Raw genomic sequence first — 14311 nt, 5'->3', positions numbered from 1 at the left:
ACAAGCCCACAATTCAGCTTCATTATACTTAATGTGACTCTCGCACCAACATGTACATCATTCACGCTCAGTTGAAACATTGCTCTCACATGCATGTCTACCTCCATCATCTCTCTCTTATTACTACAACACAGCCCTTGAGACTCTTGCAGTTCCACCCCCCCACCCCCATCTGAAACGCCTGAGCTGTTTCTGTAGTTAAACACGTAAACACTAACTCGCATGACTGTATCTTCAAATTTCTTCACTTTCGCCCCCGTCCTCTGCTGTGTCACTCTCTTTCATCTGTCAGAATATCTCACTTGCTTTTGTACATTCTGCATGCACGAACAAATACAGTGCACACACACTTGCAAGAAAAAGTCATACGCACGCTGACAATCCTCTCGGAGGTGCCCCCTCTGGAGATAGTGGTCCCGTTGAGTCCCACCAGAGAGGGCAGAGTCTGAGACATCCAGTTGGTCACCATGGCCATGGTGCTGAGCACTGCCCCGATCTTTAGCATGGGAACGCTCATGTTTGCTTCCTGCGGGGCCCCGGTGCAAACGGCCCTACAGCCAGCCCTACCCTGCCCTACCCTGCCCTACCCTGGACCTCGGCTCCGGTCAACCCCAGTCTGCTCCAGTCAGCCTAGGCAGGGAACCAGCCAGTCAGCTTCTGCCTCAGCCCGAGCAGCAGCAGAGCCCCCAGAGCTGGTGAAGCACAGTTACCAGACTCACACACCACTGGCTCAGTCAAAGGGACAGCCAGAGACCAGTTAGAGGAGAGCAGCTCACATCCAGCAGCATCACGCTGGAATCTTCCCTCTCAGAGTGACTGCCTCAGCCTCACCCCCTCCCTCTCTCTCACTCCTTTTCCATCTCTCTCCCTTCCTCACTCGCCCCTTATCTCTCTCTCTCTCTCTCTCTCTCTCCCCCTCTCTTCCTCAAGATGCAGAGCTGCGCATTGGCTGCCTCTCTGTCTCATCCCCTCCCAATCAGCCTCTGCTCTGTTCTTGCCAGCCCTGTTTTGCATGCATGTATCTATTCTTTTTCTCTCCTCTCTCTTTCTCTGACATTTGGCTGTTCTTTTATGACTCACAACTTGGTGTGTGTGCGTGCACACATTTCTGAGGTGTAGATCAGAGAGGCACTGATTTCAGAGGGCTGATCTGTGCTCTATGTTATGTGACGCGTGTGCCCAGGGCATCCTAGGCACAATAGACTGTCCTGTAGCATTGGCCTCACCACACTGTCTATACTGGATGGAGGACTAAGGCTATAGAGGGGTGGGTGGTTAGATTAAAGGTTGACCAGAGGCTCGTGACAGGGACACATAGGCAGGTGGTATTAATGTGGCAGAGATTGAGGTGCTCCTGCACACGGCTGCTTCTGACAGCTCATTTGTCATTCTGCTTCATGATATCTTCTAAATCAGCCTGTAGCATGCAGATACATACAGTATCTTACCAACTCAACCCTGCCTGAGTCATAACCATATCATCATATTCAGTTATACACACTGTGATCTTGATAGTCTGCTCTAAAAATGTGTTGCTGATACTCTGAAATTAGTGCATGTGTAAAAGATTTAGATGAAAACTGAATTGACATAAATTACGAACTGGTGGTTTGGAGGGAGTATAGTGTAGCTATCAATAGACTATGGATGTAAAATTGATATATAAAGCCTCCTATAACATGCTTTTCTTGAATATGGGGGATTACTGTTATTTTTCAGGTAGTACAGTTTTACCATTGTTGTATTGCTGTAATCCCAATGGCTTTAGCTTTCAGCACAATCAAGCCTGTGTCAGATACATACAATTCGCTTCGCTGCCTATCTTGGTGTAATCTTACCTGAGGGACTATGCCTCAAGTCTGATTTGTACTTGATTCGGACCAGATCTCAGACGTGTTCTGAAGTTCAGATTGGCCCTTTGGATATGGAGGGGGGAGTGAGTGGGGGGGGGGGTTATATATTTTGTGTTCAAATCGTAGCTGTCTGAATCTGCTACTCACCTCTATAGAGATGGGCCAGACAGAATGAAATATGAAGGGGTATGGGAATTGGAGGGTATCTCAAATTTATCCTTGAAGCTCTTCTCTCAACAATTTTTGGCAAGATACTGGGCCACTGGCAGTGTCATTTTATGCCCTAAACAGCCATGCATAATGACAGAATGGCTTGCTCAGACAAAACGGCCAGGTCATCTCCCTTTCTTGCCTGCTTCCTGGTCTGCTGACTTATTCATTTTGTCAGCCATGGAAGGTCTCCCCTCCCCACCCAGTCACACTGGGTGAGTGATATGGGCTCCTCTGTGTGGGTTGTACTGTGAAGTGATATGAGGAGAGACAGCTTTCTGAGCCCCATCCAAAAAAATGTCAGCCCTCCTCAGCTCACCTGCTGGCTCCCACATCAGTCTTGCCTCTGTGAGCACTTCTATTTTTGTAGCAACATTGCCCCCATGTGGGCACCAGTGGAATTGCACCCAATAAGCTGTCTTACACACAGCCAGAGTGAGGGCCAGTGCTTGTCATTGTTGTTGTGCAAGACTGAACCTGGTGACTGGTAGTTGTCACTTTGTTGGTGTGCGTCAAGGAGATGTAAGGGCTCATGTGGCAGCATTGCTTAGAGTTGCACTGTTCCATGTCTAACAGAGGTTTTAGTGAGGTGAAATATATGCAGGGCACACACACTGCTGCCGGTTTGTCAGTATGGTTATGCCAATATCCAAGGGCATGATGGAAATAGACTGGTGCCGAGTGAATCTATAACAGATTTCGTCTAATTACTTATGACATGTGATTTGTTGTTTATCTAAATACTGGGTCTCTTTACACTGTCACTTTTCACTTTATGTCTACAGCCAAACAAACACATTTAATCAATAAATCTAATGTACATGTAAATATTTATAAAGAAATTATCTTTACATAATTGTGTGAATGCAGTAGACTTTCAGGGTTTTTGCTTGCAAGGTTGGTGTGGGTGAGGAAAGCTGTATTTTGTAGTGCCATACTTGTATTTCCTTTAATGCTCTGTCTAAACAGAATGCAGTAATCATCATAATCACAGGGTGGCAGCAAAGGTTTAAACATGGATGTTGGCATCCTTTAACCTTGTATCCTTGTATTTCACCAAGCTCCCATAATCAGCTCAATGAGAAACTGATACCAAAGTAAGTGAGGAAAAGAAAATCACCATCTTGGATGATTAAACCAGCCACACAATGTATGACTGTGACCACTGTGCTGAAAGTAAGCTGGATAATTTACTGGTAGTAGAACAAGAAACTAATGGCTGCAGCACATTTATTTCTTAAATATTTCTCCAGTTACTCCTATTTTTATAATACATTATGCAATAGTGGGATAACACAGTAAATGCAAAGACAGTAAACACACACATAAAACACTGTACAGTTGTGTGGACCCAATTTGACACGATGCATTCCCCTGTCCCTAACACCACAACATTTACCGCTACAACGACACGCTTAACCCCAAACCTTACCTTAATGTTAACCTACACCAAACCAATTCTTAACCCTTACAGGTCCCTGAGGACAATTTCAGAATCAAATCATCACAAAATAGCTATTTTCTGACCTCAAAATAAACTGTCTTGTTGTAATTATGAAATAAAAATGCGCAAGATTCTGGTGCAACAATCATCAACACTCAGGAGGCATAAAGCAGTCTCTGCTAGTTAACATTGTTTCACATGTTTGACATGAGCAGATAACAGTTTCCACAGCCTACTGGCTATGACTGAATTAAGAGTTACTGTAATATTCGTACAATATTCATGGTAGTAGTCGATATAAGTCTATAGAAGATAATTTAAGATACAGTGCCTTTAAAGATAAAGCAAAACTCACAAAGAATTCCTGACGTCTGCAGATTATTTCCACATCAAAACAAACCTTGGAAACTATTGTTTTATATAAATGTCCACCCATCATCTCTTTATTCTCTGTTCTTCTTTACACAAGTTAGTTATCTCTTTAGTTTGATGACAATGCTTTTTTCCCCAGACAGTGCTAAGATGTTGTTGTTTTGTGCCAATAACAAAACACTGCTTTACAATAACTGAAACCATAGGGGACACCATTCGAAACACTCACATCAAATCTTCTCTCAGACGTTTTTCTTTGCACCCTTATCTTCTTTTTCAATACATCTTTTAATCAGAGTCCGCGATTCATGTATGATGTATATATGTTTAATCTTTGCAAAGTGGAGTGCTCCTTTACTCTTTGAAACTTAAAATTCTTCTCACAGAGTGCAGGTCAGATGCCATTTTTTGTAGAGTGATGGACCAAATAAAGGATGGAAATAATGAGTATGATGAGGACAATCTGCCACACCTCAAAGAATTCTAGGCTCTGCCAATCAACTGTCTAATCACATAGTCTGTTGGCAGAACAAGCTTTCATTAAATATTAGCTAGAGAGGAAGTCGGGCATTTAACCTGTATTAATTTAATCCTTTTTGATTAATTTTCACAGCCATTCCTCATAATTTCCAGCCTAATAATTGGCCAGCTTCATTTTCTTCGCTACTCTGCTGTGCCATTATCTCCATTTCTCTGTCGCTCTCTTTTGTTCTCCTTCTCTGTGAATTTTATTTAGCCTTTAACTCCTCTCCTTCACTCTCTTTCCCTGTTGTTTCTCTTGGCCCCTCTGGCAATGAGAAAAAATGGCATCATATCATGTGTTTCTCCTTTACCCTGCATGTGTCTTAGCTTCAACTATTTCTGTCCTGAGATCATACACTCTCGCTGGTGATCATAGCTGTCTTGTTGCATGCTTGGACTCACATTTGCACTGCATACTGTAGATATAATACTGTGGAAAATCTCCATGTACAGATGTAGCTTTTTGGTGCTTCCACATAAACGTACCAACATGGCCTTGTGCTTTATCATAAACATAAAAAAATCCACTTTGTACTAGCCTGTAGGCATGCTCTATAAAGGGCATTTTTCAATCAGTTCAAATGGCGAAAATGCCCACCAACTGCAGAAATGGCAGCATTTGTGCACACCCATGGATGGCAGTAGAGCGCCACAAAGCCCTGAGGCCATAGGGACAAGCTCTGGGTGAGATAACAATACTGGGGAACAGAAAGCACCAAACACTAGCCACATTCTCACTAAGCACAAGCACACAGCCAGTCATAGATTCACAGCTGAAATACAGGACCAAATTACACCTCAGCTAATTACACAGACCTCCTTCATAATGATGCAGAGCTGTTATGACTGAGGCAGCTAGGCCGTACACAAACCAAGCCCCTGACTGAGCTCTGAAGCTGGAGTCATCTGGCTTTAAGAATACTGGCTATTTTTCTGAGTCATAATTCATTAATTAGATGATGGACATGGAGGCCCACTGCTTTCTAAATATATCAAGATCAAAATCATCTTAAATGAGCGTGACCTCATCACCATGGCAACTATTTAAATGGCATAAATAGGCTGCAGCCCAGGGTTCAGGCAGGCAGACGCAGTGGTATGCTTTCAACATGGAGTGTTTAATCTATTAACAGCTCCTGTGGGCCTTTGATTAAGGAAACTCATCTGGGCTTTTCCATTTTATAGAGACTCAGGCCACTGTAGAACTCAAGCATAAACATGCATTGGACCCAGCATGCATGAAATACAGAGAACACATCTTATCGAGTTGAATATGTTCAATAATTCAAGCAGTGAGCATTCACCACAAATGGAGTGGGACCTTTGTCCCACTCCATTTATGGACACCACAGAGGCGAACGACAGTATATGAATCATGACATGACATGATATATGTGGGTTGCGTGAAGACCTGGAGACAAGACATGGGAGTCGATAACCTTGCATGTTCAGCTTGCATCAGCACAATTTTACAAGATTAGCCACCAGAATCTCCCAAAGACAATAAAAGAACTTTAGATTTTCTGTATATGAAAATGAGTGTTTTTATGTGCTTGCATATGCATGTTTATGTGTAAATATGTGTTCATTTCTGTGTGTATATGTTTACATATGCATGCATTGATGTGTTTGTGTGTTTCAATGCTTCTCTGTATTTGTGTCCACTTGCATGAGCAACGCTTTCTCTCCACTGAGCTGTGAAATGTCTACAATACCCTCTAATGGTGGTTGCCACAGTGTTGTGTGAGAGACCCGTTCGAGCTGTGACATGCACGTGATATACGGTACCTTGGTCACTATTATATGAAACAAAAGTAAGGAACAAAACAGAGTCAATGCCCAAGTCTCAGCCCGATACTGCTTAACTATAATAATGGCTTTTAACAGGTGAGAATCTGTCCCTCTAGTGAGAACACGTGAGAAAGAAAATCAATACAGTAAGTGTGTCTGCCTCACTGTATTGACTGTAACACACCCACAATACCCTGTGGTGAGTCTATCTATTGTCTCTACAGTATAACCAATTGAGCCCATCTAATCAACCCACACTGAAGACAAGTAAATACATTCATAATATATCATGAGGCAAGACTGCAGATCAGAGGCCAAGACTCAGACCATGCCTCTTAACCTTTGATGTTTTCAACTGGTCTCTCAAAAAGCTCTATAAATACATTTACAACAGTATAGCCGCTGTATTGTTTGAATTTGTAGGATATTCTTTATCTGCTTGTATTGAGATTTTGAAGCAATATCATCCTCCTCAGACTGAGTGAAACCCAAGACAACATTGCATCACTACACAAAAATGGAAACTGTAGATGTCTTTACCATAATTTTATATGCATTTCCCTGAATTCAAACAGCCACTCAATCTGCCTTTTTAATGACCCACCAGAGGGACTGATGCAGTTGAAGAGACTAAATTGCAATGATATTTACATCGCGAAGTATTCTTTGACCAATTAAACACGGTATTTGAGCTATCCTACTTCAGAGTACTTGTTCTTAGAGGCTTCATGAATATATTGCTGGAACATCCATTCAAATTTTATTCATAAAAGCATTGATTGCTCCTGATTGCTCCCTTGATTACAATCTCAACAGTTCATGGGGGCTTATACATTATTATTTGTAGGGTATTTGGTATGAATGAACAGTATATGGTTGAGTATCAGATAGCTCAATCAGGAACAAGCAGGGCACCACATTTTGCTTGAGGCTTTCTAAAGAAAAGCCTTGATCAAAGCAATAGACAAGAACTACATGCGGCAATCAGTTGCCATGCATTCTGCAGCACAGCATGGCTCTATCCACTGTTCTGCACCTACTCATGCCAACAGTACCAGCTGAATACAACTCAGTGCAGCACTTCCTGTGGAAAATGTGCCCAGTTGAATTGCCCACACACACGGAGGCACTCACGCATACGCACACGCATACAGATACACATTCACACGCACAATTACTATGATCATTTCCTGGCTCATCCAGCCATCATGACCTGATAACCAATGTCCCACAAAACCCACCCACCCTTTTCTGGATCCAACAGCAGAAAGCCGCTGCCACATTCTGACCTTTTCTCCCATCTAGCTAATCAAACATTCTCTCTGTTTCATAGGGAAAGCTATTCCTGTAAATGGATTAATTACTGACAGCAAATTGGGAGTCTTCAGCCCAGAAATAAGGCAGTTGAGGCTCAAAGAAAGCCCGCTAATTGAGACTGCCCCCTATGGTCACTCGTCTCTTCAAAAAGCCCTTCCCTGAACCTGCGGTGCTGGCCTTGTCACTATCACCCAGAATAATTGAGTTTTTGTTCATCCAGATAGTGACTTATCATGCAATGAGTGCTGGAAACTCAGTTTTAGAAAGCACAACTCATGAAACATGTCTATTTTGACGTGCTAATATTTACAAATCTGTATTAGGCCTCAATATAGAATAATACTGTTGCGGCTGAGAGTGTTTTAAAATCTGCTTCTGCACTTTGAGTTGAGTGCCATTCCATTGTCTTATTACTGTACAGGTGAAGTGCTTTGTTTCACTAATGATGTTCATGATTCATCTATATCTGAAAAAGAGCTGAGAGCTGATCCTAGATGCCATGCGCCTACTGTCTTGTTAGATGTTTAAAGAGACAGCCAGTGGACAAAGTGTCTATTTTTTTTTCTCATTTGATCTCTGTCTGACTCATTGTTTACAAATGTTACCCACTCACAGAGTGAAGGTATCACCATGATTAGCCTATCGCTGTGGTAGGTTACACAAGAGGAAAATAAGCCAAAGAACCACAGATGAGATAGACAAAGAGTTTATAAAAGAGACTGTGATGTTAAGAGGCAAAGAGAGAAAAAGAGAAATAGGGAGCGAAAGAAACCAAAAAAAAAAAAGAGAGAAAAGGATTGGTGATGCATTTGAAACTCCCTGAGGTGATGAATTTACATCTTGTCTGTTTTCTGCCACGTCTGCAACAGCGAAACTAACAGGACCAGAGAGGAGTGGTGAAATCCTAGCAATTACAGGCTGAGTTGACTGAGAGTTTGCAGCAGCCAATTGTGAAAAAAACAAACATTGTAATGCTCTGTGCTCGGACACGGTCAGAAGCAAACAATGACCAGAGCCCATCAGCTATGTACTGTATATTAGTAATGAAGGGACAGAACCAGCCTGCAGTCTTGCGTCCAGCTTCTTTGTCGGAGCTCACGCTGAAGCTTCCATTTGTATCCTCTGTCTTCAGGTCATTAATGCTCAGAGAAGCTGTAACATTTAATTAGGGAGACATTATTAGTACAACACAGGCACACTGTGCAGTGGAGAGAAATCCCAAAACAGCCCCTAACTGAATATTACATTTACAGCCACATGGAGTTATGGGCAAAAATGGTTAGGAGAAACTTGTAGATAAACAAATTAGCTTGTCACTGTGTGCTTTTATGGAGTGTGCCTGGCTGGTGGGAAGAGTAGAAAGGATTATTAGTATAAGTAAACAGTCTTGTGTTAGCCTGTGTTCCTTGTACATTCCCCCAACACCCTGCCAATGATTCCAGCCATATAATCAGCAAAGTCTCGGCTGCATTGTCAGAATAAGGAGCCACTGATTCGTTCAGTGATTACACAGAGAAACAGACAGGAAAATATCAACAAACTAGAGAAAATGAGTATACAGAGCAGAAATGAGAGGGCTGTATGTTGAATAAAATAAAGGGGTAATATTCTGTGGAGTTAGCCGAGTGTGAGATGAGAAGAATTATGAGCGGGAAGGTGTTTGCGGGAGGAAGGTGAAGAGGAAGGCCCTCGTGGTAAAGAGTAGGCATTGAGTTTGATGCTTCACCACATGGGGGTTGCATTGGATCATCAGGCTGGATCTTTCAGCTACAGATGCAATGTTCAGCAGGTAAATGGCAATAAACTGTATGGTGAATGTCCTGCATTACTATCTCAATCCATCATTCGTCCCAATTCAATTTCACTGTGGGGTGTATGTTCTTGGACATGCAGGAGGTTGTTTGTTTCTAGATTTTAAACAAACAGTAGCAGTGTGGATATCTATACACATGTGTCTTTATGTCTTTGTCTTTGGCTGCCGGATTCCATTTCCAGGATGTTGTGCAGCGGGCTGCTCACTCTGAAAACGATGCAGATCCACAGTGCTTGATGATGATATTTGTGAGTGCAGCCTGGGTAATATGATATCAGAAAGGCCATCCTGTGCATTAATATTCCATTCAGCACAAGGAGGGAATAGGAAATGATTTTTCCCTTAAGGATGTGCTTCCTTTGCTAATCATTAACATAAATATTTTCATTTGCTGTCTTTAAGACATGGCAGTCTGTGACTCCATTGCTCATTCCTACTGGGACGTATCATTGTCGACTATCGTCTGATTGCTTCGGGTAAAATGGACAAGAATGCTTTCAAATTAAGATCCAACCTCTAAGCATGGAAGATTAGAATGACAGAGAGACAGAAATACCCTTTAATAATGAGCTTGAGAGGGTAACACATTCTGGGGACATTTCTGCCACCCACAGATTAAATCACTAATTTAAATTTTAATGACACCCATGCAAGGGCCCACCTCTGCACAACAACTGTGGTCATGTTAATTTGAAAAGCAGAGGCTTATGTAGGAGGACTCTCCACTCTAGATAATTTTCAAATTTCCTCTTTGTTGATGTTCTTCTTTTGGCTTCTTTTCGGATTCAACAGATCATCTCCATAAACCTGTTCCACAATGTAAATGCCTTCTAAAAGTATCCAATAATATGTGCAGGTAGAAATCAGTTTCAGTTTGAGCTCGGTCTCACTGTTAACATTTAATGGTCTTGTTCAGAGCTGTTTGGATAAGATCAACACAGATTTAAGCATGGCAGCTGCAGATATTGATCCAGAACATACCAAGTCAAAAAATGTGCCTGACAAGCGAGAAGTGCTCCTCTCTGAAGATCCCTGCAGCTCACTGCATGCTGTTATACTCTCACTGAGCAGAGTAAGAGATGAGAGCTGGGCCTGAGAGGGCCAGTAGCCTGAGGCACTAAGGCTTAAAGAGAGAGACCTCTCCTGAATACCTATTCATCACATCACCATTAGTGTGGCTGAAGCACTCAGCTCTGCTGCTCAAAAATATAACGAGGATTGCTGCATAATATCCTATAGTATAGTCTGACATGATGGGACAATCGCTACTGCCTGATATGCAGCTAAGCCAATACTTCAATCTGCTTGTTTTTCTCACCTTGTGGTGCAGCAAGATGCAGACATACACATATCTTGCAACAAATGCACCAGCACATAAACTCAACAGTAGATAAACAAGTGCAGACTGCAATCATCATGAGAACAGGTTTTTATCAGAGCATGACGTTTCTTTTTTCCCCTCCCACAGAAATGCCACTCTACATCATTTTCCTCTCTCATCTTGTCTGTCAACACTTCTTACTTCCTTCCTGCTTCTTCCTGTGTCTGTCTCGCCCGAGCGACAGGACGCACATGCCATTGTTTTGTCATGGTCTCGGCTGTATTGATTAAGCAATGTGAAGCTAATTAAAGACAATCTGCAAGGAGTGTCAGTGCCAGTGAGGGGAATAAAACCATGGTGATGGAGCGATAGGCCTCTAATTATTATTCTCCTTTTGGATAGGAAGGGGGAGATAATAACCCTACAGGAACAGTCAGAAGGCACTCTATCTGTCTATTTCTCCCTCTGTCCTTGCCCGTAATATTCAATTTTTATCTCCACCAAATCCACTCTTTCTTCTCTGCTTTCTTTCTCTCTCTCACTCACTTCTCAGCCATGCTGCCCTGCTCAGCGGCCCCACTGGGCACGAAATTCTAACGCAGTACACATCCTTTCACTTTGTACTCTGACACTGCCCATCAACCCTGATCACCTCAGCATCTTCAGTTCACAGCATCTGTGTGCTGTGTGTGTGTGAGAGAGTGTGTTCCTGAGTCTTTGTTGTGTATGTCCAGTGTATGCTGGTGTTTATTTCTAAAGCACATAGACCTTTTCAATACAACACTTCTCTTAGCTGTATTTATTACTACACACACAGTAGCTTTAAGATACTTTAGATGCACAAATTCATACCCACTGCCAAAAGTATTATAAAGGGACTGGAGGGGCAAAATTATGCTTTCTTTAGAGTACAGAACAAATAGATTTTGTTCTTTGTGCAGGCTGTCTTTGTGTTTGAGGCTGCAGATTATTGAAAAGAGAAGGTGAAAATTATGTATACTGAGAGCTTAGGGCAATCTCAAGGCCGCTGTTTAAAAAAAAAAAAATCAAAAGGGCATAATGAGCAATAGATTCGTGGCACTGCTGTATATACAAGACTCACTCTAAGAAAAGTTCCTTTCGAGTAAATGTGATCCAAATCCGAGCCCTCTGATGTATGAAAAATAAATGCCAAAGTCAGGGTGTTACATCATTTTCCTCCAATTTTGCGTAATCGATCAAAGCTAGATCAAATTTCTTTCAGTAAATGTCATCAGAGCTAAAGGTATCATTCCATTCGACTTTTTCTTTATATATACATACTGAGTTCCCAATTAGCTGCATACAAATGTAAGTCAGTCTCTCTAGTTGTGACTCCTACTTCCAGATGTTGTGTTCACATCCAGTATTACACACTACTGAGTCTGTGTGTGTTTTGTAGACTTGGAGAAATCCCAGGGGTTTAGAATCAGGCAGCATAATGTAATGTAAGCTGGTGTTCCTTCCACTGGAGCATCTTGTTATCTCCCCTCTCCTACATGTAGTGTCTCTATCAAAGGACCTCTCTACCTTCCTCACCGTGGGGCTGCAGAGAGCAGCTATGCCAGCCTGCTTGATATGCAGCACTGTCTGGTGGCTGCTGGGCTCCCACGCCTGCCTGACTGGAGCCTTTAAGCCTTGGCGCAGTCAGAGAGAGCCTCCCTCATCAATGGCCCTACTGAGTGGCTGTGACAGTGCCACGCGGAAAACACATCGATTAAATGGTTTCTCTTGCCACCCGCTTCTGCCGCGCCGTATAGCTCTCATCCTTCATTCCCCAAAATGAAAGCCATGCAATTGAGTTAGCTTTCAACATGGGAGGCAATGCTGCCACACTCACACGTTGTGGTGCGGAGAGGATTCTCTGGAATAAAGGTAATAAGGATCATGTGAAAAAGAAAGGTTCAGGGAGTAGAGAGGAAGATAAAAGAGAGAAAGATGTCGTCAGAAGAAAAGAGGCATAGTACAGTCTGAGGAGTTCAACCAAGATTTACTATCTCAGTTTTTTTTTACCATATCAATTACTGCTACAACTCTCAACTTCATAACATAAATGTGAGCAATATGCAATTAACTAGGGCTTTCGAAGAGAAATCTATGCTGTGCAAAATCTCAGACAGAAAGAATTTGACATGGCGCTTTCGAAAGGAAACAAGATTTCCCGTGGGTGTGGTATGTTGTCCAACCATGTGATTGAGCAGGTGGAGGCAGAATCTGTGTTAGGTGTTCAAAGATGCATAACACTCTCTGATACGGGATGTGTGTCTTCCGATAAAAGCGAAGAGATGTGAAGAGCACTGTTCAAGTAGCAGCTTGCCCAATCTGCTCAGTCTTATGAAAGCTTTTGTATCAGAGCAGGAAGAGGAGCTCTAGGCGCAACAGCCATATTTATATTCCAATCTTCTACACAGAAACCCACATTGCCAGGCTCATAAAAGATTCATCGAGCAGGGGAAAGCAAGGTCGTACAGAAAACTGGTCAGGAGGTGCCTACTGCAATGCAAAAAAGAGCAGATGGACGCAAAAAAAAAAAAAAAAAAACATTGAGTGAGTCCCACAGTGGCAGTTACTAGGGTAACGTGTGTTATTACCCTTATTACTGGTGGCAGCGTGTCCAGCATTGACCAGATGATCAAGCATGTCTGCGCTCTAATTGGCATCTGTCAGTCATACTATACCCTACGACTGATTTAACAGCCTCAGCCATGTTCGTTGGTATCGATTCCATGCGTTATTTGGCTCTTTGTCTTTTGTGGATCCCATTGCTGACATGTTTGTGAACTAGAGAGCGAAGGGGAGAGAGAAAGAGAGACAAAAGGAATGTGTGTGTGAAAGAGAAACTGCATGTGTGTGTGCATGTGTGTGCCTGTTCTGGGTGTTGTCAGAGAAATGTCACTCTTGCTTAGAGTCACAGACATAAACCTCTGGGAGTCCTGCACCCTCCAGCACACTCACACAGAAGGCAAGAGAGAAAGTGGGGGAGAGAATGCGATATAGGGATGATATTCATCCCACCAGTCAAGCTGATCCTCCCATACACTGCTGACAGTAAGCATACACATAAAGTCCTATACATTATATGAGCACATCAAATATTTTGAGAAATGATTTGTGGATTAGTCAGTCATTGTGAAATTTTCTGGAAGAAAGGATAATGGTCAAAAGGGGACACATGTAAATCTACTTTTCTTTCTTCCTGCATGCATGAAAAGTAATCAGTCTACAGCTGGCTGCTGGTTAGCAGCTGGGTTAACCACATATAAGTAAGAAGGCCCTAACAACTGTATTTGGTACTCAGTCCCAAAGACCTTTCTAATGACGATTACGAGCTGCCCTAGAGTCAGCCAGCTCAGTGCACAATGCTAATGGTCATTTTAGGACAGCAGGCCTCTGGGTTTTTCAACAAGACAGAAAACAGCATCAGAGGTCATTTAGTGCCCACACAACCCCAGAGGATAAGTAGTGGTCAGTCTGCGGTTCAGAATAAGTGGTCATTTATAACATGGACACCAGACTTTCCTATCTGTCTTTCCAGTTGGATGGGTGGTGTCCCTTGTCCTCTGAAAATCTGCAAAATACTCAAACAAATGTCTAACAAATGGCCTTTGTGGTGGCAGTTAATCAGCCTACCACTGAAAGATTTTAGAGCT

General features: G+C 42.5%; 1 protein-coding gene across 2 annotated transcripts in view; it reads right to left on the bottom strand.

Annotated features, from left to right (window-relative positions):
• olfm2a (olfactomedin 2a) overlaps positions 1-14311 on the bottom strand; it is a 51709-nt gene that overhangs the window by 28658 nt on the left and 8740 nt on the right. Inside the window, exon 1 of one of the 2 annotated variants that reach the window (XM_042393024.1) lies at positions 374-517. The exons of the other annotated variant lie outside the window; for it this stretch is intronic. Coding sequence (XP_042248958.1) covers positions 374-517 — 144 coding nt within the window. Of the gene's footprint in view, positions 1-373; positions 518-14311 lie in introns of those variants that run through there. 2 annotated transcript variants of the gene reach the window in all.

This window comes from Thunnus maccoyii, chromosome 18 (genome assembly GCF_910596095.1).
Source record: "Thunnus maccoyii chromosome 18, fThuMac1.1, whole genome shotgun sequence".
Classification (NCBI taxonomy): Eukaryota; Metazoa; Chordata; class Actinopteri; order Scombriformes; family Scombridae; genus Thunnus; species Thunnus maccoyii.
Note: the sequence above shows the minus strand (reverse complement) of the source record. Positions and strands in the feature narration are given on the sequence as shown.